Source organism: Quercus robur, chromosome 1, assembly GCF_932294415.1.
Source record: "Quercus robur chromosome 1, dhQueRobu3.1, whole genome shotgun sequence".
NCBI classification, from domain to species: domain Eukaryota; kingdom Viridiplantae; phylum Streptophyta; class Magnoliopsida; order Fagales; family Fagaceae; genus Quercus; species Quercus robur.
The window spans coordinates 12,448,166-12,475,657 of NC_065534.1; the positions used below are offsets into that span (position 1 = coordinate 12,448,166).

Below are 27,492 nucleotides of genomic sequence, written 5' to 3' on the forward strand. Positions count from 1 at the left end.
AAGAGTAGACCACGTACAACACATGGTTGAACAATAAAGTCACAAATTTTTTTTTTTTTTAATGAATGAGAATATTTCAAATTTTCAACAAGAGTAGACCACGTCAACACATGGTTGAACAATAAAGCTGCAATGTCAATGTTTCTTAATTCAAGGACTTTGATTGACTTAAAAAAAAAAGAAAAAAAGAAAAAAAAGATAGAAACTTTTTTTTAATGAATGAATGAGAATATTTGATCTAAAGTTGGTAGACCACGTGCAACACATTGTTGAACAATAAAGATACATTTTTTTTTTTTTTTTAATGAATGAGAATATTTCACCAAGAGTAGACCACGTCAACACATGGTTGAACAATAAAGCTGCAATGTGGATGTAGTTTTGTAATTCAAGGACTTTGATTGACTTAAAAGAAAAAAGAAAGACGGGAAAGAAAGATGGAAGTTTTTTTTTTTTTTTTTTTGGGTGCAAATATATTTTTGGTCCTTATATTTTGGATCTATTTTCATTTTAATCTCTAATTTGATTTCGCGTCTACCTTAGTCTTTAAAAACGAAAAATCATGTCCATTTTGAACTGTGTTGTCAACCCAGTAATGGAAAATGCATATGTGGCAAACCGAATGCAATGTTGGCATGTTAGATGCTGACGTGGCTAATAAAATAATAATAAAAAATTTATTTGGCATTTAAAAAATGCCACATTAGCATATAAATTAATTAAAAATAAAAAAATAATTTTAACTGAAAAAATTCAAAAATTCAAAAAAAAAACAAAAAGACTTTTTCAATTTTAAATATTAATTTATAGTAATTATCTCAATTTTTCTTGAATTTTCTTAAGAAACAAACACTAAATTAACACTCCTTCTCACTCTATGTTGGTGTGTCTGTGTTTTTTTTTTTTTTTTGGACAACTTGATGCATTTGTGTTTGAATCTATTTCATTTTCTTCTTTCTTTTAATATAAGCCAAAAAAGAAAAATAAAAAAATCTTATGTGAATAAATTTGTGTTTTGATTCTCTTATTTGGAATACTTATGGGTTTGTGTCAATTTAGGAATTTTGCAACTTCAATAGTTTAATTTTTATTGATTTTCATTCTTTTTTATCACCATTGTCGTATGTTCTTGTGTATAAGCACAAGTTACAATCTAGTTCCTTTAAAGGTAATCTCTTACATTCTTCTAGTGAATAAATTAGAAAAATAATAAATCCTATGGGTTGACACCACAAAATTCAACCCTAAAACCCTTTTTTTTTTTTTTTAATTTTTTTTATTGAGCATCAATTATACTTGGGAAACAAAACCATTTATTCATGGGTTTCAACTATAGCTCTATTGATAAAAATTTTCTTGCCATCAAACAAGAGACCTAAGTTCAAATCCCATTCATACCAATCAATATATGTATTGACTTCTTTTTTTTTTTTTTTTTTTTTTTTGAAACAATAGTATCTGTGTATCTAACTAAGAAATATTACTTTTGGAATGAAAGTAAAAAATGGAAAATAATATCATTTTAAGTGACATTTACGGTATAAAAATGTTAGTTTATTGTGTCGGTAGCATTACTATGTGGCTTTAGGTCTCCATGCTAAAGGGAGTCTCATTTTCTTAGAGTCATTGGTAAAGTTCTATCAATAATGCATTTTATTTTTTAAATTTTTATGGGGTCAATAATGCTTTTGGACGATCTTTAACAAGTGATTCGAGCAATGTATGATTTATCTAATAAAAAATTAAAAAAGACGTGCACATTAATTTCAAAAAAAGAGAAAGGACATGAACTTTCAAAAGGCAAAGACTTTAGAGGAGACTTTATTAAGTAAAAAAAATACTTTGGAGGGAGTAAAAAAGGGGTAATTACACTTACAACAATAAGCTATATCTATATTCTCAGTTTACACTTATCATCCTAAACTTTTAGAATGCATAATTATCACCTTAAACTATAACTTGTGTTTCACTTTACATGCTACCATCAATTGGGTTATTAACTTGGAAGAAAAAAGCATGTGAAGTGTGACTTACATGACTTCTGTATAAGAGATTGATATGTGGGCCTCATAGTTATGACGTTTGTAAGTTTAGTCTCACATGGGTATTTTCCCACAATGGTGAGGTCCATCATTAGTTTTTTACCAATTTTGATTGATAAATGATTATTGAAAATACCCTTTATTTTCTTAACAAATGAGAATATTTGATCAAGATTTGGTAGACCATGGAAAACACATGGTTGAACAATAAAGCTACAATTTTTTTTTTAATGAATAAGAGTAGACCACGTACAACACTTTTTTTTTTTTTTTTGAGAAACAAACACACACAAATGAGAGGGAAAGAAGTTCTAACACAAATGCATACTACAACTTCACTCAAAAGCCATGATAACTTTTAAGCCTCAATTTTTTTTTTTTTTTTTAATGAATGAGAATATTTCAACAAAAGTAGACCACGTACAACACATGGTTGAGCAATAAAGCTGCAATAATGAACAAAAAAAAAAGAAAAAAAGAAAAGGAAAGAAGGATAGAAGACTTAGATTGACTTGGCAGCGTATATATATAAATGTGAATCTTTAATATTCATTCCATCGCATGCCTTACTGATAAGTGAACGATATCACAACAAATATTCGTGTCTTTCATTTTTTGAAGATCAAAAAAAAAAAAAAAAAAAAAAAAAAAAACCAAAATCAAAATGGGCACGTGTTTAAGTTGGAAGTATTTCAGTCTGCTACTTTCCTTGCTCTTCTTCCATTCTCAATTCCCCTTTTCTTCTTCCTTTTCTTCAAACTCACAATGCTCTGCTCTACTCCATTTTAATCATTCTCTTTCTCTCGATAGTTCCGCTTCTTCTTCGTGTGGTAGTAATTCTTATCCAAAGACAGGGTCTTGGAAGGAGGATAAGGATTGCTGCACTTGGGATGGCGTCGTCTGTGACAATTCCACTCGCCATGTCATTGCCCTTGACCTTACTTGCAGTTCGCTTCATGGCTCAATTGATTCCAACAGTACCCTCTTCCTTCTTCGTCATCTCAGGACCTTGAATCTTGCTGGGAATATCTTCGATTTCTGCCAAATTTCACCTGAGTTTGGCAAGTTTCAGAGTTTGACTCATCTTAACTTTTCTAGTTCTGCCTTTTCTGGTGAAATCCCATATGAAATCTCCCAGTTGTCTTCGCTTGTTTCACTTGATCTTTCTTTCAATCTTCTACTTATCAAAACACCAGTTTGGAAAAGAGTCATTGGTAACCTTACCCAGTTAAGGGAACTTGTTCTGGATGGGACAGATATGCCCTCCATTACATCTAATTCTTGGATGATGAATCTATCCTCCTCTTTGGCAACTCTTAGTCTCCAAGACTGTGGCTTGCAGGGAAAACTCGAATTAAACATCTTCCGCCTTCCAAGTATGCAAACCCTTGATCTTCGGAACAATCCAAATCTTGAAGGTTCCCTTCCAAAGTCTAATTGGAGCAGTAGTCCCCTCAAGTTCTTAGCTCTCTATTGGACAAGCTTTTCAGGAGAATTACCTGATTCTATCGGCAGTCTAAAGTCCTTAGAGTTTTTGGATCTGTCATATAATAATTTCAGCGGTGAGATTCAAAAATTGCCACTTTTAAATTTTAGGTGTTTTTGGCTGACACATTAAATTGACAATTTTTTAATTATTGTGGATTCAACAGGTTTGCTGCCGTCGTCAATATTTGACTTGCCGAATCTCTCCATTTTAGACCTTTCCTACAATCAACTTGTTGGACCCCTTCCTAATCATGTAAGTGGTTTGAATCTCCTAAATTATCTCCATTTACATTCAAATTTCCTAAATGGGACGCTCCCATCTTGGTTATTCAGTTTGACCTCTTTGGTGAAGTTAACTCTTGATCATAATCAATTCATCGGTGAGATTGGGGAATTCAAGAATAATAATTCCTTGGACTACCTTGATTTAAGCTATAATATGCTACAGGGCTCTATTCCTAGCTCAATATCTAGACTTGTGAACCTTACTTATCTATCTCTCTCATCAAATAACCTACAGGGCTCTATTCCTAGCTCAATATCTAGACTTGTGAACCTTACTTCTCTATCTCTCTCATCAAATAACCTGAGTATTATGTTGGACATAGAAATGTTCTCAAACCTCAACAATCTCAATTTTGTCAATTTTTCACATAACAATTTATTAGTCAGTATCAACAACAATCTAACATTTACCTTGCCCAATCTGAAGGAATTGTACTTGTCTTCTTGCAACATTAGTGAATTCCCAATTTTCCTAAGAACAACAACAAATTTACAACTGTTAGACCTTTCCAATAACAAAATTCATGGTCAAACTCCAAAATGGTTGGAAGCTGTGGGGAGGAATTCATTAATATCTCTGGATCTTTCTCACAACTTTTTGACAAGTATAGATAAGATTCCTTGGAAGAACCTACATTTTGTTGATCTTCGTAAGAACTTGCTTCAAGGACCATTCCCCACGTTAAATGCTCTAGACCTTCATTATCTCTTTGCCTCTAATAACAATTTAACTGGGGAAATTCCTTCTTTCATTTGCAATGCAACTTACCTTGACGTTATAGATTTGTCTCATAACAACTTTAGTGGCACAATTCCAAAGTGTTTGGTACTCTCTAATGAACTCTCAGTATTGGATTTGCGAATGAATAGCCTTAATGGTACAATACCTGCAACATTTTCAGGGAGAAGCAATTTGAGAAATATTAACCTTAATGGCAATCAATTGGAAGGGCCATTGCCACGATCTTTGGAAAATTGTAGAAACTTAGAATGTCTAGATCTTGGAAACAATAAGATAAATGACACCTTCCCCTATTGGTTGGGAAGTATTCTAGAACTGCGGGTTCTAGTCATTAGATCAAATAAATTTCGAGGTTGTATAGGCAATCCTAAGACCCAATTTCTTTTCTTAAATTTGCGAATTCTAGACATCTCTAACAATGATTTTAATGGTCCTTTGCCAAGAAATTTTTTCAAATATTTGAAAGCCATGGTGAATGCGACTGAAGGAGAAGTTGGGTTGAAATATGTGGGAGACCCGAGAAATAATCATTATCGTGATTTTTTTAATGTGGTAGGTATGAGAAATAATTATTATCATGAATCTTTGAATGTGACGATGAAAGGGGTGAATATTGAGTTGGTGAGAATCCAAACTGTCTTCACAACCATTGATTTTTCAAACAATAGATTCATAGGGGAGATGCCACAGATAATTGGAAGGCTTAAATCACTCCTGGGGGTCAATTTTTCTCACAATAACCTTACAGGTAATATTCCATCATCGTTTGGAAATTTGACTAATCTTGAATGGTTAGACCTCTCTTTCAACAAGCTCGGTGGGGAGATTCCCAAGCAATTAGCCGATCTTCCGTGGCTTGAAGTTTTAAAGCTATCGCATAACCAACTTGTAGGACACATACCCTTAGGGAAGCAATTCAATACATTCGACAATGATTCATACATCGAGAACTCTGGATTATGTGGATATCCTTTGTCAAGAACATGCAACAACCACGAGTCAAAGCAACCGCCATCATCAACCTTGCAACAAGAAGACAACTTAGAGCCTAAAAATGGGTTTGGTTGGCAAGCTGTATCAATAGGTTATGGATGTGGAGTGATATTCGGAACATTAATGGGATATCTTATGTTTAAAATTGGAAAACCAAAGTGGATTGTGAGGATGGTCAAACTAGAGCAACATATCTTGCTTAGAAGGCTGAAGAATAATGCCCGCAGAAGTGGTGGCAGAAAATAACAAGTCAAAACAATGTGGAAATCACTTCAATTTGATGAAAAGGTTGGGAGTCCAAGTAGAATGCATCTATTGTAGGTTTTTTCATTTCTAGATCATGGAAAATTTTCAACCATGGAGGAAATTACAGACATGCTGGAATCTAGCTCCAGGGGAAAAGAAAAAACATATTTCTAATTTGATGCACACGGAAAAGCCCAGCGGAAAATGGAGCTCTCCTCCAACTCCTTCCATGTGTCAGAATTGGGATAAAGATGAAGCTTCCGTTTCCACTCGCCATCTTCATCATCCTTATTCACTCCCATCTTCTTCATTTTTCAAACAACAGAAATAGCACATAATGGTGATTTGGGAGAATATTACCCTTCTTTTATGGTTCCCAAAGACACAGGACACCATTCATTGCCAAGGTATGCCTCCTTTTGTTTCATCTTGGGGTGACTTTGTCGCTTTCTTCTCTCTCTTTCTCTAAATATAAAGGATCATTCATATGAAAATCAAGCAGCTAAACTTTGTAATTATTATTTATAAAATAAGTATTTGATTTGATTTTTTTGTTTTTGTTTTTGTTTCTGTTTTTGTTTTAATGCAGCTGGTTGGTGTTGTCGCTGTTGCAATAATTGGTAGGCCCAAGATTCTTTTCTGCCTTGCATTCTGGTTTTCAGTTGTTATAATACTTGTATCTTATTGATCTGTTTTGTTTGCTTTGGGTGCATAGTTTCTGCTTTGCTTAGCATCAAATGCCCAGTAACGTACAAGGTTGATGCCTTTGATGTTTCAGAAAATATTAATAACCTTTGTGCTCTTGAATTGTTCAAGACCTCTATGTGGACAGTAAGGCCTCAGTCTCTCTTTTTTTATTGTTGGGTTCGGTACCATATACTTATATATTTAAATTTTGCTTTTGTTTTTCGTGTCCATTTTTTGATTCTTTGGTGAATACATTTCTTAATATTTCAAAGCTATGGAATTTATGATGGTTTTTAATTATACACTTTCCATTTGTGTTGAATGTGAGTATTGTCACTTTTTGACTAAAAAACGAAAAATATGAATTCAATTTGATTGAAAATTCAGGATGATTTTGAGATTATATATAGAAATTGGGTGAGCTATAAGTCAACTTGTAGGTGTAGACTTGATATGATTTCTTTTCTTATTTGCAATCTTCTAGTTCTGATATATGAATGTGGAGTGTAGGTATATATTAAAGTATCTGGTATTCTTTTTTTGGTTGAATAGTTTCACTGCATTCAGTTGTAGAGGAAACTTTCCTGGTTTCATATGTCTTTTATTTTTCCCATTCCTTTTCCCTTTTAGGAATAGTTGGTATGCAAAAGGTTAGTTTTCATCCATGTTTGATTTCAAGGTGTAGCCCCATTTTTCCATCTAATTAATGTATAAAAAGATCTATGCCTTAAACCATGTTGTGAGTAGGAGGTAGTGAGATTAATCACATTTAGAAGAAGCTGCTAAACTTTATTCAATCTAACTAAACTTTGCAATTCTCTTGCAAATCTGCTTGGGAGCAAATCAAGACCAAGTACTGAAATGAAGATCTGGAAATTAATCCAGTTCCTAGCATTCCACTTGTTGCTGACTTGCTTTGAGAAATTGACTTTCTACTTGAGACAAGCTGTTAGAAGGGTTATCAAGGTGATGTGTTGTCTGTCTTTTGCAAGACCTGTCTTGAGAATGGTGATCACTTGTTCTTTGAGTATCATTTTTCAAAGAGGTTATGGGAGCAAGTTAAGTCATGATGTCTAATAAAATCTAAGGTAAATGTTTTAAAAGCACTATAAGCAAACTTGCTATGACTGTAGTAGGTTATTATTTTTTATTAAAAGAAATGTTTGTGTATTCATCGGCAACGTCAAGTTTGAGGAGGCATAAAGGCCTGATTTGAGTTTTTCAAGAGAGAAAAATTCTTTCTTAGGGTCTGTTTAGATAGAACTTATTTTGCTGAAATTGAAAACTGAAAACTGAAAACACTGTAGCAAAATAATTTTTAAATGTGTGAATAGTACCGTAGGACCTATTTTTAATGAAAAAGTTGCTGAAAAGTGTAATTTGTGGGTCCGTAAACAGTGCACGTATACACTGTTCATTGTGGAAAGTCAACATTTACGGTTACTTTTCAATGAACAGTAACCGCATTACTCCAAAACGCGTGAAAACAAAAAAAGAACAAAAACGCAGCTTCAGAAACGCAACGCAGCAGACGTGGAACCCAAACACAGTTTTAGTGAATAGTCTTTTTTTTTTTTTTTTTGGTGGGGTCTGGGGGGGTCCATTCCTTTGATTTGGTGATAGTCACAATTGAGGGTTTTACTTCGATGTTTTATAAGTTTGGTTGCAGCTTCTATTTAGTTTTATGCTTGCTCTGTAAATTTAACTCTTTTTAAGTTTAGTTGTAGCTTCGTGTTTTGTGTCTTCTGCTGGTGTTTGCTGATTTTATGGTTTGTTTCATTGATAAATTCATTCAATCATCCACTTCTCTATTTTAGTGAAAAAAATTTTCCACTTGAGATAGGCTGTTAAAATGATCAAGGTGACATGTTATGTGTCCTCTGCAAGAGCTACCTTTGAGAGTAGGAATCATCAGTTAGGTTGTTGAAATGATCAAGGTGGCATGTTATGTGCCTCTGCAGGAGCAACCTTTGAGACTCAGAATCATCAATTGTTATTTTAGTATCCTTTATCAAAGAGTCTTATGAGAAATTTGTCTAATAAAATCCCAGGTATATAGCTTGCGTAAGTGGTTCTGTGGGGTATGTATAGGTTGAAGGGTAAAAGTTTTAAAAGAACCATATGCTGTGTTTAGCGGCAATGTCAAGTTTGAGGAGGCTATCCTACTTTTGATAAGAAGAAACAATGCCCAAGTTGAGTTTGTGAAGAGAGTGAAAAATTTGTTAGTGAATAGTTTTATGTTGTAATTCTTTGGAGGAAGGGGGAGGGGGGATTGCATTTCTCTATCTTGTATGATAGCCATATTTGAGGGGCTTTAGTTTGATTATTTTTAAGTATGGTTCCAGTTGCTATTTACTTTGTTGTTTGTATAGTTTGTCTACTTTAAAAAATTCATTCATTTAAAGAAAGAAAAAAATTTGCGTTTATCTATGATTCTCCTGGACCATTTTTCTTACTCATTTTCTACCTTGCCAAACAAACTACGAAAATGGCATGCACTCTAACTTAAATTCCCTTGCAGTCAAACCTTAATGTTCTCACTTAAGTAATACTTTTTTGGCCAAACTACACTTTCATTTTTCTTTTTAGGTTGTTTAAAGTGTTCATGAGTGTTTAAAACCTCTGAGGCAATACCATAGAGATGTTGATGTTGTTTTGTGGATCGTCAACTTTAGTGATGTTCTAGTGAATATCCATGAATGGGAGGATCAATACTAAAATTTACATACTCTGCTTGAAAATATTTTAAATCGAATATTCCTTTCCATTCAATAGTAGCAAAATACATTGTTTTTTTTTTTTTTTTGGGTGCCTAGTTTCAACTTTAACACTTAGAGGAACATGTTGGATTGTAAAGCAAAAAGTAAGCTCCTTTGATATAGCATGTACTAAAATTTTATTATTAACTTTCATTTATGATTAGGAATTCAATTCTTTTTGTAAAAACTAATTGTTTCAAATCTTTATTTGGCTATCCATTTGACTAAGAATGCAAAACTGCCATTACAACAGATTAATGTCAAAGTCATCAAGATGTTACTCTGCTGTTGCTAATAGGGTAGGTAACTCATTTTGGTTATGTTCAGAAAACCGTCTTTGGAAGTGCTCCTAGATTTTGAATTGCAAAAAATAAGTGCAAGTTTTGAATTCAAACATCAAGACAACAATTCAATTGATTGATCCAAAAAAGATATTTGGTCTTCTAGAATCATATTAATAGATTTTTAATATTCCATTGCTTTGGATAAGAGATGAAATTATAGAAACTTACAGGCTTAACCTAATAAAAAAAAAAGATTTAGAATATAAGATCTATGCTACATCTTGTACGTGTTCTTTACCTTAGTTTTCTTGGCCAAAATATAGATAGTTGTTTGTTGAGATATTGGTTTTGTTGTATTTATGATATTCAATTATTTTGGATCTAATAGATCCATGTTATGTCTTACTAGGAAAAGAAATGGGCATAATAAGTTTTGTCATAAGACTACTCAAGCAGCTTGTTGCTGCAAATTTGGGAGTGCTTGTCAGAGGAAGATGATTTGCAGTTGAAATAATTGGGATTACTATTAGTTTGATCATAACACTACTCAAGTAGCAAAATCAATTAGTTGAATGCTGCATGTTCTAAAAAGTTGAAAGTATTATTCAGGTTTATGTTTTGTATGTATTGGGAAACAATCTATATATATATATATATATTTAAAGCCAAAACTCAGATAAAATCCAATTAGATTCTAAATTGGAAGCCTAATTTTGCACCACCTGTCTAATTCAATGTATTAATTTTACTGCAGCTATTTAGGGCCTGTTTGGGTAAGGATTTTTCATCACTCAATTTCCGTCACTCAATTTCCATCACTCATCACTCATCACTCATCACTCATAACTCATCACTCATTACTCATCACTCAATTTTTCACATCCGTTTGCCTTCATCACTCAGTTTTCATCACTCACTATTTTTCACACTATTTGGAGGGCCCACACCTGTCACGGTACAGTGTTTTTTTTTTTTTTTTCACTAGCAGCTTCTTTTTTTTTTTTTTTTTCCCTCCTGGGTTGGCTGTTCGGTCTGGATTTTTTTTTTTTTTTTTTTTTTCTCACTAAGTTTGGTGAGTCTAGGTACTTTAAAAAAAAAAAAAAAAAAAAAAAAGACAAACAAAACAAACAGCCAACGCCAACCTAGAAAAGAAAAAGAAAAAGGAAAAAAAAAAAAAAACAAAAAAAAAACAGCCAACGCCAACCCAGAAAAAAAAAAAAAAAAAAAAAAAAAAAAAAAAAAAAAAAAAAAAAAGTCAAAAGGTGGTCAAAAGTTGCGGCTGTGGGTCCCTCATGTGTGTTTATTTACGGAAATGCCATTGAGTTATGAGTTATGGAAACTGAAAACAGCCTTTTGTTGTTTTCAGTTTCCATAACTCATAACTCAAAAATCAGAGAATTGAGTGATGGAAACAGAGTTATGAAAACAGAGTTATCGTTTGGCCAAACAACCTTTTTGCTATGGGTCCCACCATTTTTGAGTTATGAGTTATGGAAACTGAGAATTGAGTTACGGAAACACTTAAACCAAACAGGCTCTTATTAGTCATTACAAATATCAAAGAGTCATAATTATTAACCAATAGGAATGAGTCTAGTACTGAAGTCTAAGGGAGTAGGTTAATTAGATGGTTTAAATATATCATTAAGAAAAAAATGGGATTGAGCGAGTGCTGCGTTCTATGGGCAGAGACAGAGAGAATTTTGAGGATTTCCAGCAAAAGATCTTCTATTTTCAAATTTGTATGTTCTTTTGTTGATGTTATCATTTTCTTCTTTCTTCTTATCTCAAATTCATTATCTGAATTCTATTTGTTTTTTCTTTTCTTCTTTCTTTTTTTTCTGTAACTCTTCCATGGCAGGTGCTGTTTTGGCTAGTGGTGGCTTTGAAGAACAGAGGGAAGTGTACTGTTGACTGCCTTAGTGGAATTATATCAGTAAGATTTCCCTAATTTCACGCCGTTGTGATTTTTTTGTTTCTAGTGATGCACTTGAAGCATGGAGTTGCTTTATTCAGAAATTGATACTTGTTTAATATTTCTTCTAATTATAACTTTATGGATTTTTTTCCCTTTACTACACAAACACAAACAAAATTCCAATATATTTTTTATTTTTGGAGTTGTCCCAGATTTTTTAAAATTTGGGTTGCCAACCATTGCGGACATAGGTATATATGATTTAGACTCAAACCTTAAATTACTACCATTTGTTGTGAACTTGTGATCAGATTGTATTGAAATCATGCACCATAAATGTGTATTATCCCTACTTCTAAGAGCATTGGCTCTATTCCTTTTGTGCCTAGTTAGATAAAGTGGGTATGGTTTTGTAAGGTGTGACTAGGTGTCATCATCAGAGGCTTATTTGAGACTAATTGTGAGACTGTGGTATAACAGAATTTGAAAAATAATTATTTTGAAAGCTAACACAAATCTATCTTTGAGATTTACTGGTTGATAAGTCATTTCCTCAAAATTGAGTTGGCACTGATAAGCAAGTGTTCAATGCAGTTGTTGGTTGTGTTGGAGCTAGAATTTGTCATGATATATGCTTTGCTAAACTTGATGCATTCATGTTAAGGCAAGCAAAATACCAAACTTTTGAACTGTTGTAGAGATAAAAAAACAAAAGAGACATGCCTAACATGTCTTCAATTAAAATGTCATTGGTTTTTAGGCTTTATCTTGTGACTATACAAAGTATTCTCACCCTCTCATTTGCTTATACGACTTGGAAGACCTCTTTTTAGTTATTATTACATGACGTGTTTTGTGAAATTTATTTTAGACATGTGATATGTGATATTTAGTCTTGATTTGCATTTATTCTCATCCAATCATAGAGGTTTTGCTTGCTTTGCTAAGTTCCTTTTTTTGGAGTTCATGTATTTGTATTAGTGTGTGTGTGTATTTTTTAACTTCATTAGTCACAATTATGCATTTAATGCTATTTGAACATTTGCGTTAAATAATCAATATTAGTTTGGTTTGAGAAACCCAAGACCTTATCAGGGTGGGCCAAGAGCTTCCTTAGTCTCTGTACTATTAGGTGCACCAAGAGCTTTCATGTCCATTTATTTCTCTTTTTCTAGGGAACACCATTTTCATTCTATGGATTGCAATTGTATTATGAGCTTTCATTATTGTTTTAACCATTTCCAGGTGTAGATTTTAAGATTAAGCTGCTCACAATTGGTGGGAAAAGGTTGAAGCTTACAATTAGGGACACAGGTAACTGCTGGAATTATTTTGAATTATAGTTTCATTTTAATCTTTGATTAATGATGCTTTTGGAAGTGATGTTCATGGTAACATGTAATTTTTTCTCTTCCTTCAGTTAGACACTGCTTTTGATGCATAAATAAATTGTAGAGCTATTAACAATTGATGAAAGATATGTATATATGATGTTTAGTTAGGTGAACTTTTGGGTTTTAATTGAAACATTTAACCTTTGAATGTTGAAAAATCAAGAAGGTAAAAAGTATGTTAATTTAAATTTTGTGAAACTGATCAAAAGAAACTCAAGGACAATGTATTAAACATGTCTATAGGGGAAAAGTGCTGTCCGATGGCATCTCCACAAAAAACTGTGAATTCCAAGATGCTATTCACGTATTAAAACAAATGGTTGACGTTGTATTTGCATAACAAAGAGTTCCATAACACAGATTTTGGATTGCAGTGCACTAGAGAGTCCACATATGAAAGAAGTTTTAATTAAAGTAATTTTGCATATATCATAGACCTATAGTTAAAGGCATGTTTCATGTTACTACTGCCTCTTGCCCACATTAGCTTTCTTTGAAGTGTAATCTATTATGTCCCAAATCAATTGAAGTTCATTTAGCAATAATTTTGTCTGGTTAGAAAATTACTACCTTAGTGTAATTTTTTTGTTATATGAATTGTTTTTTATACGTGCAGGTTTTTTGGGGGTCTGGGTGAGTTATGAGTGCTTATAATAATGGGTAGTAATTGTCAATTTAGGGGCTGTAATTTGATTGTTTTATGTCATTAACATTTTGATTAAGCTTTTGATGATTGTTGGTTCTATTTCTACTATCAATTCTATTGGACAATAGAGTACTCTAAAATTATCAACCTATATACTTCTCTTTGTTTGGCTACGATTGGTGACTTTGGGGTAACAACCATATGGTTTAATTATATACCATTTTGTTCTACCAAAAATAGAATTGATTTAAGTTGCCTTTCTTTGTCACAGGGATTATACAAAGCTATTGATTGACTCTCATTGCTAGGCTACAGAATTTAAACTGAGGGTGATATATTGGAAATTCTCAAATCCTTAAGGGACTGTGGTGATATCCAACCTATGTGGAATAAACTGTTCAGCTGGGTTAGATGTGATTTCCCGGCCTTAAATTGCTTTTCAGACTTGGTTGAGCTGGTTGGGCAACGAAAGCAGAAATTGGACCTGTTTGCAGTAGTAGCCTGGTATGTTTGGCAGCGAAGAAATAAATTGAGAGCAAACGAATCAAGTATCCCTCTTCAAAACACTTTGATCTCGGTAGCTCAACTCCTGACAGATTTCCAAAAGAGAAGACTAGTCATTCCATCTCAAAGCCTGATGTCAGATTCTAAGTGGAAGCCTCCAGATAAGGATGAGTTTAAAACCAACTATGATGGAGCAGTTTTTCAGGAGACTAATGAAGCAGGTATTGGTGTGGTGATCCGAAACGATGAAGGTGAAGTTTTGGGGGCTCTGTTCGAGAAGATAGCCATGCCTGGGTCAGTTGTAATGGTGGAAATGCTTACGACTAAGAGAGCGGTCCAATTTGCTCTTGAAATTGGAATTACTCACTCAGTCTTTGAAGGGGACTCTCAGATTATTTACAAGGCTCTCTCTACTGATGTTACTCCCCTTTCGTCCTTTGGACACATAGTTAAAGACACTAAGTCTATTGCTAGTTCACTTGTGAACTTTTCCTTCTCTCACACTAGAAGGCAACTTTGTTACTCATACCTTAGCTAGGAGAGCTAGGCTTTCGTGTCGTTTGTTAGTTTGGATGGAGTCTCTCCCTCCAGATGTTTTTAAATTCTTTTAGTTTTTTTTTCAAGTAATAATAAATAGTCTGTGATTGACTGGTTTTTTTTAAAAAAAAAAAAAAAAAACCCCCTAGAGATGATCAAGGAACCGTAGAGCGTGCTTAAATTTTTAGCCTAAACATATAATAGTGGTGTGGTTAATTACTTTTGTGGGATATTAAAGTCCTTTTGATTAGGTAAATATTATTGAATGTACCCAAATAAGAAATGTATTTAGTTAGAAATATAATTCTCACACTTTAAAAAAAAATATTATTCAAAAAAGATAGAACTACAATTATTAGATGATTGAGTTAAGATGTATATGCCTTAATTAGCTTTCTAATTCATGTAGGAACCAAAACTTTTATCTGGAGATACAAGAAATATGAATTTGTTATATTGTTCCTATTATAGTGTAGTGAATTTGGGGTCAAAGTAATCATTATAATGGAGTACTATATCATGAAGAATTTTTTGTCTCTCTTCACTTTACACAAACAAGTTTACTTAGAAAAAAATAAAACAATATTTTATGCTAAGAAATGCCAGCCTTTGAAGTTGTAATAAATATTGTGTAACCTAATCATCTCTTTACCTGCAGACTTATAGCTATTGTTATTTATAGGGAGATTGAGTGCCTAATTATGCAACACAAGGATTATGTATGTTACAATATACACTACTGTCAGTTTCTTTATGACATTTTCCCTTCTCCCTTTGTGTGTGTGTGTTAAAAATACTTAATATTCTAAAAAAAAAAAAAAATTATGTATGGTAACATAATAATTTTTATTTTTCTTGGAGGGTAATCTTCCTATTAAATGCATTACAAGGATTGGAGAATAATTGCATAATATATTTTTTATGATGCATTAAAATTCATAAGTAACCTTTTTAGTTTTTTATCATGTATGCACTAATTTTTTTATTTATTAAGTAGTTGTTAGTTAGAATGAAAAAAACTTCTTAAAAAAATGCTTTCATCTAGGTAAGACTACCTCATAATCACTTTTGTTGAATGTTTCTGTGTGTAAACATGAGTTACATACTACTTTATTTTAATGTAGAGTCATGGATTAGTTTATTTATATCTCTAGTTTATTTGATTTGTGTTTTCCATCCTAACAAACATTGGAAAAACTGTACATAAAAAACAAATTAAAAGAGAGAGAGACGAATGACATAAGTCAAAATACGGTTGAGCGTATGCTTATCTCTATTTTCTAACTTCCCTAACTTCCCTTATCTAATTCAACTCATTGAAGGTAGAGATGATCTCTCACTCTTCAAAAAAAAAAAAAAGGAAAAAAAAAGAGCTCTCTATTTGGGTTTAGATTTGATTTTGACACTGTCAAATTGGCTTTTCACCTAATTTTCTTTAACTAGTTGATGACTTGATGGTGGCTCATTGCTTTCAACTTGTTCACCTTTTGACTCCTCACTGCATGATATTAAAAAATTATTTAACTTTCTTTTGTGAAAATAAGAAAAAAAAGAAAAAAAGAGAATATATATAGAGACAAATCCTCTCCTCTTTTTTAAATTTTGTTCAAAGATAGTTTCAATCTATGGCTTTCACTTTTGGCGATTACTCTATATTATTAGACCAAGACACCAATTGGTGTTTTGTATAGGTTAGGATCGAATCCTAAATATTTTATTTGACGATAAAAAATTTTATCAGTTGAGTTAACTGAAACTCATATTTCTTTTTTAAGACATTGATAGTGATGCAATTCAAATTCCTTTATAAATTAATGGGATATGACATGGAGACAACAAGAGGCTTCCCCATCCTGCTAATGTAATGCATTACTTTAATTATATAAAACAATGGTTACCATCCTTGTGGTAACCATCCAATGTTTATATGTGATTCTTTGACCAATAATTATTCCTCTAAAACAAGTCAATAGATGCAATATGTATGCGTATGTTATTTAAATTTTCTTACAAAGCTATGTGTTGTTTTAAAAGATTTATATTGCCATTGTTTTTTTTTTTTTTTTTTTCAAAACAAAACTAAATAAATGGCATTTCAAGACAATCCTTTATACATTTTTTTTAAGGATAAGTTACTTTTTAAACTTTAGAATTTTTAATATGTTTCATTTAAATTTTAAAGTTTCTAAAGATGTTTCATTTAAATCTATTATCACATTTTTGTTTCTAAGTTAACACCATTAAATATCACACCACTAATTGGTTTAAATGAAATTAATTTCAAAATTTGAGGTTGAAATGAAACTTACTTATAAAGTTTAAATGAAATTTTTTTTAAGACTTTGAAATTTAAATGACACATACTGATTTTTATTAATAATAGTATCATAATATTGATCATGAAAAAGAAAAAGAAAAAAAGATAGTAAACGCAGTTTAAGTTAAAATAATAAGGGTAATGCTACAGCTATATAAGTCATCAAAATCAAGAATTTAAATTTTGTAATTTAAATGTAATTTCTTCAGACATTACTATATTATTACTAGTACAGTATTATCTTTACTATCAAATTATTAAAATAAAAAACTATAAATTGTAAAATTTGTGTGCACTACGCAACAACAACAAGACGTGGTCATTTTGTATTGTAAATAAAACACTGCATTTACCCCAAAAAAAAAAAAAAAAAAATCTGGACACTGTATGCTAAGCCACAGCCACTTGAGAGTAATCTCGAATCAACACGCTGAAGCGGTGCCATACCTCATGACTTCCACTCTTTTGCCTTCTGCCTTCTTCATAAAATGCTAGTGCCGCAACAACTTACCATTTTTGCCATAACTTTCTCAATTCGCCGACGTGACAAGTCGTGATTAGCACAACTCACCCACGCTATAAATCTTGATTACTTAAAAAAAAAAAAAAAGAGTAATGGGCCGTGTGGGTCGATAACTCCAAAAGGACCAAAACTCACAACTCGACACGTAAAAAATTGTGGCAAGAGTAATGTCATTTGTTGCGGTGGTAGCATTGTCGGCTTTGAAGACAACTACGACTACTAATACAAAAAGTCAAAGGAAAACAAAAGATAAGAACACGCTCATTAAATATAATCATTCTTTTCACAAAGGCCAAACTTCTCAGAAACCAAAATCTTGAATTCTATATTCTTTTTTAGATATCGCCGCCCCAACTTCAAGCGTCTACTATCTGTATCTATCTATTTTCATTACTATATATAACTTTCTGACCTATATTTCACAGCTATATATATCCTTTTTCTGCAACAAATTGTTCATTACTCACGTATATACTTAATTTCTCATATCAATGGCGTACTCAAACAGATACAACAACAACAATTCTCAGTCTTATGCTCCTTCTGCACCATCCTTTCCTGGAGAACAATCACCATATACTTCTGCATCAGCTGCTCCAAATTACTATGCCCACCACTCCCAATCCTATCCTCATGGGACTACTACTCCTTCTTCCTCCAATTCTGCTTATGGCTCATATGGGCAACAGTACCCCCCATCATCATCATCATCATCATCAGAATTTCCAGCTGGGACACACCCAGATGTGATAAGAAGCTTTCAGACGGTGGATAGGGATAGGAGTGGTTTTATTGATGAGAATGAGTTGCAGCAAGCTCTTTCTTCTACTTACCACAGGTTTTCTCTTAGGACCATTCGGCTGCTCATCTTTCTCTTCAAGAATCCCAATGCCCCTCTAACAATTGGTCAGTTTCTCTTTCTTTTTCTTGGATTTGATTTAAAGATAAATATGGGGTTGGATTTTGAATTAATGCAATTCGTATCTTCCTTATCTTTGGTATCAAGAACATCTTCAATTCTTGCTCTTTTCTTTTGCTGGGTTTTAATTTTCTCCGCCGCCAAACGTGTTTGTTTGAACATAATTAATCGAGCACGTTTATTTTACCTGTTTACAATTATGAATTATGTGGGTGTTAGTTGATTTTCAAAGGAGTTTGTGTGATTTAAATATACAACAATGGATAAAGTACTATAGTTTCAAATTACATTCTTACTTTACTTTATCAAATTTAGCTTTCCACACTATTTGCTTTGACCAGTTTTTATCTGACTGGTTTTTCTTTTTACTTTACGGCTTATTTGATTATGTACATTTCTTTTTTTCAAAATTATTTATTAAAGCTCTGTTTATTTTGATGAAAAATTTGATGTGAAGATAATTTTTTTTATGTTTGGTAGTATCAAAGAAAATAGGTAAAGAAAACTATCTATGGTCAATAGAAATTTCTATTAAAAGTATGAATTATTTTTTAGAAATTGTTTTCCACTAAAATTTTCGAAAACAACTCAATCTTATGACAAGTTAAATAAAGAAAACTAAAAAGATTGTTATCCAACTTATTTTTAAGGTCATTACCAAACATAGAAAATTGATATAATTTTCTAGGAAACAATTTTTAGAAAATGAATTATTTTTCTAAAAATGTTAACATTGAAATAAACGGAGACTAAATATAATTATACTTTTAACTAACTTTTAACAAATAGGCAAAAGCTTTTGGCAAGAAATATTTTGGTCTTGTTGCAGATACTGATTTGGGTACATTAATTTGCTGTTACAGGGCCAAAAGAGTTTGCTGCACTATGGACTAGTCTTGGTCAATGGCAAGTGAGTAATCTTATCCCATCTCTTTCGTTTTACGTAACAACTTTGAAAGAAATCAATTACGGTATTTGTATTAGAAACCTACAAATTCCTTTTTGATTCATGAAAATAGTTGGTTAAATAAGGAAAAAACTTTACTTAATTCTAGCCTTGTCTTCTCTTTTTCCTTAGTTCTTTTTGACAATCTAAAATATTTAGGCAGTGAAGCGAATCAATTTTCCTTGGCATTAATGGGATATATGGTGACAACAGTTGGCTAGATTCCCCATCCAGCTCATTTAATGCAATACTACAATGATATAGTACAAATTACTATAACAAGTCAATAGATTCTGTATAAATAGGTTGTATGTAGCACACAAAGCTCCTATTTTTGCAGGATCTAGAAGAGATCATGGTAGGTAGTCTTATCCCTAATTTTGTTAGAAGAGGTTGATTACTAGACTTGAACCCACAACTTGTCATTTTTGTGTGGAAGACACTTGCTATTGCACTAAGGCAATAGATTCTATATACAACTTAAAATTTAAGCATGTATCTTATTGGAATTTCCTTGCTATGTAATTTACATGATTTCATCTTCATTTTCACCCACGTTAATGTCTCTGCTCTTACAACATGATCAGAGACACTCTCATTTTGACAAGCACTATAATGCTGATCACATAGAGAACATTTTGTCCAACCAATTACTTTTTCGTTTTTCCTAATATTGCTTGATGCATGTCAAATTGAACTTTTGGTATTGGACTCGCACTTGCAGGCCATTTTTCAGAGATATGATAAAGATAGGAGTGGTAAAATTGACTCATTTGAGCTGAGAGATGCTCTCTATGGTATTGGCTATGCAATCCCAGCTTCTATTCTCCAACTACTGGTTTCCAAGTATGATGATGGAAGTGGCAGGAGGGTTGAACTTAATTTTGACAGTTTTGTTGAGTAAGTCTTCTAACTAGGATACTTCACATTCATCATCAATTTTACTTTTTGTTGTTGAGATTGCTATGTGGTTATAATTCTGATGATATGTTTTATTGGACATGCAGATGTGGGTTGATTTTGAAGGTGAGACTGCAAATTCCTCTGAAAGTCTAAACTTCAAATTTCTCTTAATCCCTTAACTTCCTCTTGTTACTTACTTTCTCTGTCATACTAAATATATTGGATAAACATAATCTGAAATGAAAACTGTCAACCTTGTTTGATGAGATTTCATGTACATCCATCTAATGGCTTATGTGACTGTGATTTCAGGGCTTGACAGACAAATTTAAAGAGAAGGATAGGCAGTGTACCGGTTCAGCAACGCTTTCTTATGACACATTCATGTCTATGGTCATTCCTTTTCTTGTATCTTATAATTAACTTGATGTGATGCTAGTCATTTTTGTGTTCTTGATTCATTTGATTGTATGGAACCAATTCTCTTGAGGTGAGCAAGAGCTTGTAGAGTTAAAGTGAGTTTTGTTAAGCATTTTCTTTGTATACTTAGAATTTTTTATTAATGCAAAAAAGTAATCCTTCCTTTTGTATCTCATTACAACATTAGTGGGAAATCACACATGAATGTACCTTTTTACACCTTTTCTAGTATCTTATAATTGATGAACTCATGAAAGTATAGGAACAAAATTTGGTCAAATTAAACTCTGCTGCAAAGAGAAGAAGTTCCTTACTTTGCATCTGCACATGAATAGTAATCTGACTCCAATCAGTGGATTTCATTGGCAATTTTCAAAGAATACCATACTAGTTTTACACACACAATATGATAAGAACAGATGCCGCGTAGTTTGAACTCCATAGCCACAATATGTGGACTAGAGCTGTCATCTTTGACCATTTAGGGGCGGTGATAGGTCGGCGATCTAATCCTCAAAAAGATCAAACATGTAGGCGTGGGTCATATTTGTCTCCATACGCTCAAAAATGCACAAATTATGTGAAGCCTAAAGCACTGAACTTAGCCCAGCCCAGCTTAGATAAAAGGTTTGGTAACTCTATAGCACAAAGTTAGTTTTGAAGAATATGAACAAAAGCCATAGGTTGAAAATTTATGTGATGACAAAAAATACATTTCTTAAAGATTATGCACAAATCAAAGAAAAAGAAAAACAGAGGAGATTCTTATAAAGATTAATGAAGAGCCCATTACCCAAAAAAATAAAAGTGAGATCTTGATTTTTTTTCTTTTTCTTTTTCTTTTGAGAAAGGAGAAAGTGAGATCGAGATCAAGTGCGTGGAGACAATTAAATAAGATTAATTTGAAATAAAATCAAATCAGAAGCTCATGACCCATAAGCTGGATAATCCAATTCAATTTGTGAACAACAAAGTATTACAATATGTCTATGGTTGAAAATATGGAAATAGCACAAGGATATTGAACTTCTCAAACTATTTATTCCCTTGGCATTGAAGATTTCACTTTCCCGACTTTGACTCAAGGATGATTTCTTTTCAAAGGGAGGAGTTTGACGTAAGATGTTGCAAAGGGTTATTGGATGATATATATTTAACTTTGTGGATTGTACTAAAACTGGGTATCTTATTCTTTTGACATGATCAAAACGTGTAATTTTTTTTTAGGTTTAGTTGACATTTTACTGCAATGTTATTGACAGAAAGCAAAAAAGATCGAGATTAAAAACAAAGTTCAAACGTTAGGAATTAAAATACAAATTCTAAAGTTGACGGATCAAAAAACTTTTTTTTTTCTTTTTTTTGGAGAAACTAACGGATCAAGAACTTAAAGGGTGTACACTTTTTATTTGCAAACAAAGACAATGTTTGGTATCATGGCGAGTGGTGCAAATTATCATATTATTATTATTGTTGTTTTTTGTGCTAACGTGAGTGTTCTGCCCTTGATAAATTCCTGAAATTAATATAGTCCCTTGTCCCTCACATATTGGGTAATAACACCCAAAAATCTTTGCAAGTGATCCTAAAGTTATTGGTTATGGCTTAGGATTAGGAGACTTGATCCTAGAACTTCATGGATTACATGAGGCCAAAAAATTAGTAGACCAAGCCCTTAGGAGGCAAATATTATCAAAACACGATGTATAAAATGTACACATTAAATATAACACAATTGTTTAGTCAAATAAATGTGATAAGATTTTCATCTAATACTCATATGCACAAGACAAGACATTGAGTTGACCCAAGGCAACTTTAAGCCACATGTTGTGCCCATCACGTCTATTGCAGAGAAGCACTAGACATAGGCCACCAAACCCAAATCGGATAATTTGAAGACTCAACCCACAATTGAACTCCAACAAGTCCACCGAACCTTTTGGACTAACAAAATTTGTTCCAATCCCACTAGTGAAAAAAATTAATGAGTGGTTGTTAATTATACAAAATTTTCTCGTAAATAGTTTCTAAAGAATAATTTGTCTCTTGCCATCAAGGTGGTAATAGGGTGCATGTATCTACCCCATGTGAGAGGTTGGATACACGCACCCGATGCATAATAGATTTTCTCCTTATCATCCATTCGTGACTCTCTCTCTCTCTCCATGATTTTTAATCGACCCTCAATTATGTGGAAACACCTTCACATGATGCATTTGTTGAAACTAAAGTAATCATGCTTTAGAAGATCCAGTTGGGGAAATTCATAACCGGAGAGTGCATACTTACTATATATATATATATTGAGAGAGAGAGAGAGAGAGAGAACAGCTAACAAGATACCATCAGCAAATATTTTTATTTCTAGACTTGTGCTTACATGGTAAAATCAATTCTATTGCTCCATATACAACAAAATGCTGCCAGTCCTAGAATCCCACAAATCGCCCTCTAAAATCTTCACCAAGTTCTCCCTTAACACTAATTATTAGATTTTTGTTAAACAATTTGTAGTTCTTATTACTTTTCTACCTACCTTAGCTAATTACCTCATGGCTTCTTCATGATTATTGTTATTTTTTAAAGATGAATTACCTAATCTGTTAATGAATGGTTTATACTATATTTACATATATGATTATTGTTCTCTATGATGAATCTTGTGCGGTTTATAAAAGAAAAGCTCCGATCTGTCACTGCTGGAGTAAGTAGCTTTTATATTAGAAATAAAAGCTCCACGTACGTTTTTGTTTCCCTGCACAGATGCAACAACAGCTCAAATCACATGAATAAAAATAAACCCACAAACCTACCATACTTTAAATATTTGAATAATTAAATGCTGTGAACCAAATATTCAACTTTGAACATGCAAAATTGGTTGAATCTTTTTCATTTGATGGTGTACCAGCTTCCATATATTAAATATTGTCTGGTAATCAAGGGGTGTGCGTAGTCAGATTTATTTATAAAGTTATTTATCTTTTTCTTTTTGAAAGCCACGCAAGAAAACTAAATTTGTTGCGGTGTCAGTTTTTTCTTTGGCTATGGGCAACTTGGACCACAACTACTAAGGTAGTTCAATGTTTGTCCAACCCCACATTACTAGACGGTTCCTCAACATCAAACTAACAAAACCTAATGGGCCTCAAAGCAATTTGGTTTGTATGTCCATGGGGTTGGAACCAAAGAAAGGCCATGTTCATGGATTAGTGACTAGTGAACTACTTGAAAATACATGCTAATTGGGGGTCAGCCATATAGTAGCGGTAGTAGCTAGCCAGTCACTATATAAGTCTAACTCTCAGTGGATTCGTTTATCTGGCAATCTTATCCTCTGGGCCATGCTGATGTGAGAATCTTATGGGTGCATTCGAATGGTCCATGATGTTGAAATCCACCATTGCACCTTGTGGCTCAAGTATCCTATGTGATGTTACATATGCAAAAAATTTCAACAGTATGTTCAACAACAAAGAAAATGCAGGAATCATTAGGTTGGTATCTAATTATGAATAGATTTTTTAACATAATTTCAACAAGTTTGATAATAAGTTGTAGCCAACTGCTTTGGTATAATATGCTTGGATTAGACCAAAAGACACCAAAGAAAGTTAATGGCATATTTTAAAGATGTATTAGCGATCACAGATTGACCCTGATGTGATTAGTATAGTGACTCTATTTTTGTTATGACAGAAAAGGCCTTCCATACAATGATGTAGGCATAAAATCAAAATGGGACTGCTTCAATTAAGACTGATAATACAAATTCTCTATTGGGAATAGGAAGTAAAAGATGCAGACAAAGAGGCAGCCATCTTTGAGATAGGATTCACAATCAATCATAAAACTAATGAGGTTTCAGTTTTGGTGACTTGGGAAAAAAATAAGAAACACCAGATGCCAGCTGCCGAAAGGTGGTCTCTAATGGCCTCTTATCTGATAGAAGCCGGTTTGGACTTTTGTCTAGCTGAAGACAACAGGAATTTTGTACAGCAAGATTCATACACATCATTGCAAGTGGGTGGTGAGAAGCATGAATACCACCACCGTATCTTTAATAAAAAATGCAAAAAAGATGAGATTGTATTCACGAATTTAGAGTTTGATACGGCTCATTAATCATAAATATTTAATGTCAATGCTCTGTTCAATGCATGTATAAAGTAAACAAATATAGACAGGCTCTACCTTATAGATTCGTGGTAAAACTTGTCTAAAAAATAAAGTATTTCCGAATTTCCCATCATATGATTTGAAGTTTTTCTAATTGGTTCTAGTGTATGAAAGTCCAAGAGAATCTGAGTACATCACAATAAAGATAAAGAAAAATGAGAAGGTATGGACCACAGGTAGCAGGTTTAGGAGTTGGGGTTAGTTAAGATATATGGTTAGCATCGAGTAAAAGTAATTGAGTTTCTCACCCGTCGAAAATCCTCTTGCATTAAATGATCTCTAGGAATTCCTATGTTTTCTCTTTTGATCTCTCCTGCCTTCCGTTCAAGAATTCACAAGTGCTCACAGATTAAGCTTGCCATAAGAATGATAAGAAAGCTAAAAACAGACAAAGCCTGCAAAATACAAAAATTTACAAAACTTGAATTAGATGCATCGTTTTACTTGAACTTGAACCAATTTACCAATCGAATCTCATGCTAACAAATGACTTCAATAAATCAGTAAGAGGACTTATCCATCAAAACATTTATTTATGAGAAGAAAGACTGTACAGGTGACACAAATTATAGAGAATACATGTCTTACATTGTTACTGGATGCTGAAATGTCAAACCCTGGTAGATAGCCCTGTAATCTGCCCTGTAATCCAATGCTGTAAACTGGGGTACCATTAGGATAGTAGAGGCCATAGTTCCTCTCTGATGCCGGACCGGGCTTTAAATTCTCGTTAAAAAGTGCAAACACGTATATGTCAACTGGAGTAGACGGTTTTGCTGGAGTACCTTGCCTCTCCTGTATTCTTTGCAGCAAATTACCATTATATAATTCGGCATTCTCTGGCGTAGCTCCTGCCTCATCAGTATCCCCCTTAGATGGCCAACCTGTCTCCGAAATTTTAACCTCAACATCTGTATGCCCCATTGCTTTCATCGCCGAATACACGGCATCAATTTGAGCATACAACATGTTATCATAGTGCAAATTCGTAACTGGATCAGTCATCCCTTGGTTAGGCTGAAATAGCACATACTCTAATTGAACCTGACCTGGGTTACCCTTGTATGCAAAATATGGATATGCATTTATTAAGAAGGGTGAATTGATCTGAGCATGAAAATTCAGAAGAGGTTTGATATACTGGGCAAGATCTTCCCTAAAAGTTCCGGCTGAGGGAGGGTACGAATTACCTAATATTGTAAGAGAGTGTGCAGTTGTGACAGTAACTTGTTTATCTAGTCCAAGATTAACAAGAGTATGATACACACTTTGCATTGCTGGGAGGAGACTAGATTTTAACTGAGTGTCATTGCTATAGAATACCTCATTTCCCACAAGGATGCAGGAAATCTTTGTTTGAGGAAGGTGGGGTGTAACATGCTGTTGAATCCAATTTTGAGCTTTTATGGGGTCAGCCATACTCTGAAGATACTCATTTCCTAGGCCAACAATGAAATCAACATTCGAGTTAGAGAAGGCGAGCAGGACGTTCGGATCGGCATCATAGAGTTTTACTCTACTAATGTTGAGAGATGTAAGGAGGTTGGCAACACGAGATGGAGATGGCAGATTGTCGGCAATTTGTCCATAGTTAATTCCTACTCCGATACTGAGATTTTGGACAAATAAGTCTGAAACAGAGTGGGAAACAGAGTTATAAAAATAAAAAATAAAAAATAAAAGTGAAAAGCATTATTGCATAATTTGCATTTCTGTTTGACCAATAGTTTTGATTTTCACATCTCCAGATGGGGCATTCTAATTTGATAGTTAAATCCAAAACCAATTTAAAAATAGTCAAGATGTCAAACTTTTAATATATACACTATTTTGTTATGAAATGTTTATCGTAATCAACACTTGTCCATACATAACTCCAATGCTTCAATCAATGTTCAAAAACTGAAATCAATACAATTTACTAAAAAAGTGCATTAAGCTTGAGTAAAAAGAATGCTTTGGAGCTAGAGAGAATTTTCAATAAACTGTGGCAATAATAAGCCATCAATCAGATCACAAATTTACATATATAAAGACACAAATAGAGAGAACAATAAGAACTCAACCCAGTTGAGTTTCACAGAACTCAACCACTATATGTCTATCTTATAAATGATAAAACATTAAAAATGATACCATGTTGTTTTAGCTGCAAAAATAAAAGAAGACTCAAACTTGAAATAAGAGTTATATATATACTTTACATGAGAAACACCTGGGCAGAACTCTTTAACATAGAAATTAACATTCATTACTGTCAACTTAAAAATTTATCTTTTCGTTTTTGCATTTTCTGTCAATATCTTAGAAACAGAACTAAGTAATGAGAGAGAAGTGAAGCCCAGAAAAGAAACCTGAAAGAGTAAGAAACAACAAAAGTGCTTGGAAGATAGAACAGGTAGCCATTATTACTGAACTGATCTTGGCCTTTAAATTTTAGCCGACCAAGACCACCGCCACCACAAAGAACTACCGCTGTTATGTCAAATTATCTGCTACGACTCATCGTTTGGTTAACCAAACGAACGTCCTCTCGTTTATATAGTTGGGATTTGGAGGAAAAAAATCTGCTGTTTCCGTGTACACCTACCATCTCTGCGCGTGTGACAGCAGGGCTCCACTAGTTTTATTTCATATTTTTTTTGAAAAAAAAAAATGTTACAGGTTTTTTTTGTTGGGTACGTGAGATAAAAATCTAACTTAATTTGAATGTTAATGTATGTGAAACTTCCTAAGACTTAAATTTTGGTCTGACTC

At 33.0% G+C, this 27,492-nt stretch overlaps 4 protein-coding genes across 19 annotated transcripts; 3 read left to right on the forward strand and 1 right to left on the reverse strand.

Moving 5' to 3' along the window:
- Positions 1 to 2,704: 2,704 nt before the first annotated feature.
- On the forward strand, positions 2,705 to 14,015 carry LOC126721435 (receptor-like protein 7). Of its 12 annotated transcripts, none has more exons than XM_050424497.1 (9): positions 2,705 to 3,604; positions 3,695 to 6,203; positions 6,386 to 6,416; positions 6,512 to 6,627; positions 7,332 to 7,571; positions 9,496 to 9,541; positions 11,388 to 11,462; positions 12,690 to 12,758; positions 13,756 to 14,015. In XM_050424497.1, exons 1-2 carry the CDS (start codon positions 2,707 to 2,709, stop codon positions 5,794 to 5,796), a joined length of 3,000 nt encoding a protein of 999 aa, XP_050280454.1. In that variant the 5' UTR covers positions 2,705 to 2,706; the 3' UTR covers positions 5,797 to 6,203; positions 6,386 to 6,416; positions 6,512 to 6,627; positions 7,332 to 7,571; positions 9,496 to 9,541; positions 11,388 to 11,462; positions 12,690 to 12,758; positions 13,756 to 14,015. The 12 variants fall into 12 exon arrangements, with proteins under 12 accessions (XP_050280454.1, XP_050280449.1, XP_050280424.1 ...); XM_050424492.1 differs by lacking the exon at positions 9,496 to 9,541 and adding an exon at positions 11,216 to 11,268; XM_050424467.1 differs by lacking the exon at positions 9,496 to 9,541.
- LOC126718876 (uncharacterized) lies at positions 13,867 to 14,526 on the forward strand. The gene has a single exon (XM_050421275.1). It carries the CDS (start codon positions 13,867 to 13,869, stop codon positions 14,524 to 14,526), a length of 660 nt encoding a protein of 219 aa, XP_050277232.1.
- Positions 14,527 to 17,667: 3,141 nt separating this feature from the next.
- Positions 17,668 to 20,728, forward strand: LOC126721493 (probable calcium-binding protein CML48). Its single transcript, XM_050424532.1, has 5 exons — positions 17,668 to 18,271; positions 19,148 to 19,194; positions 19,955 to 20,130; positions 20,238 to 20,256; positions 20,446 to 20,728. The coding sequence occupies exons 1-5, from the start codon at positions 17,857 to 17,859 to the stop codon at positions 20,554 to 20,556; spliced, it is 768 nt and encodes a 255-aa protein (XP_050280489.1). The 5' UTR covers positions 17,668 to 17,856; the 3' UTR covers positions 20,557 to 20,728.
- A 2,160-nt stretch (positions 20,729 to 22,888) lies between these two features.
- On the reverse strand, positions 22,889 to 27,264 carry LOC126721495 (glucan endo-1,3-beta-glucosidase 14). 5 transcript variants are annotated; one of them, XR_007653892.1, is made up of 5 exons: positions 27,090 to 27,264; positions 25,324 to 26,366; positions 24,984 to 25,130; positions 24,751 to 24,860; positions 24,310 to 24,614 (listed from the first exon to the last, which is right to left on the reverse strand). XR_007653892.1 is itself a non-coding variant. In XM_050424548.1 (3 exons), the coding sequence occupies exons 1-3, from the start codon at positions 27,139 to 27,141 to the stop codon at positions 25,068 to 25,070; spliced, it is 1,158 nt and encodes a 385-aa protein (XP_050280505.1). In that variant the 5' UTR covers positions 27,142 to 27,264; the 3' UTR covers positions 24,982 to 25,067. The 5 variants fall into 5 exon arrangements, 1 of the variants encoding a protein (XP_050280505.1); XR_007653889.1 differs by lacking the exons at positions 24,310 to 24,614; positions 24,751 to 24,860 and adding an exon at positions 22,889 to 23,311; XR_007653891.1 differs by lacking the exon at positions 24,751 to 24,860.
- Positions 27,265 to 27,492: the final 228 nt, after the last annotated feature.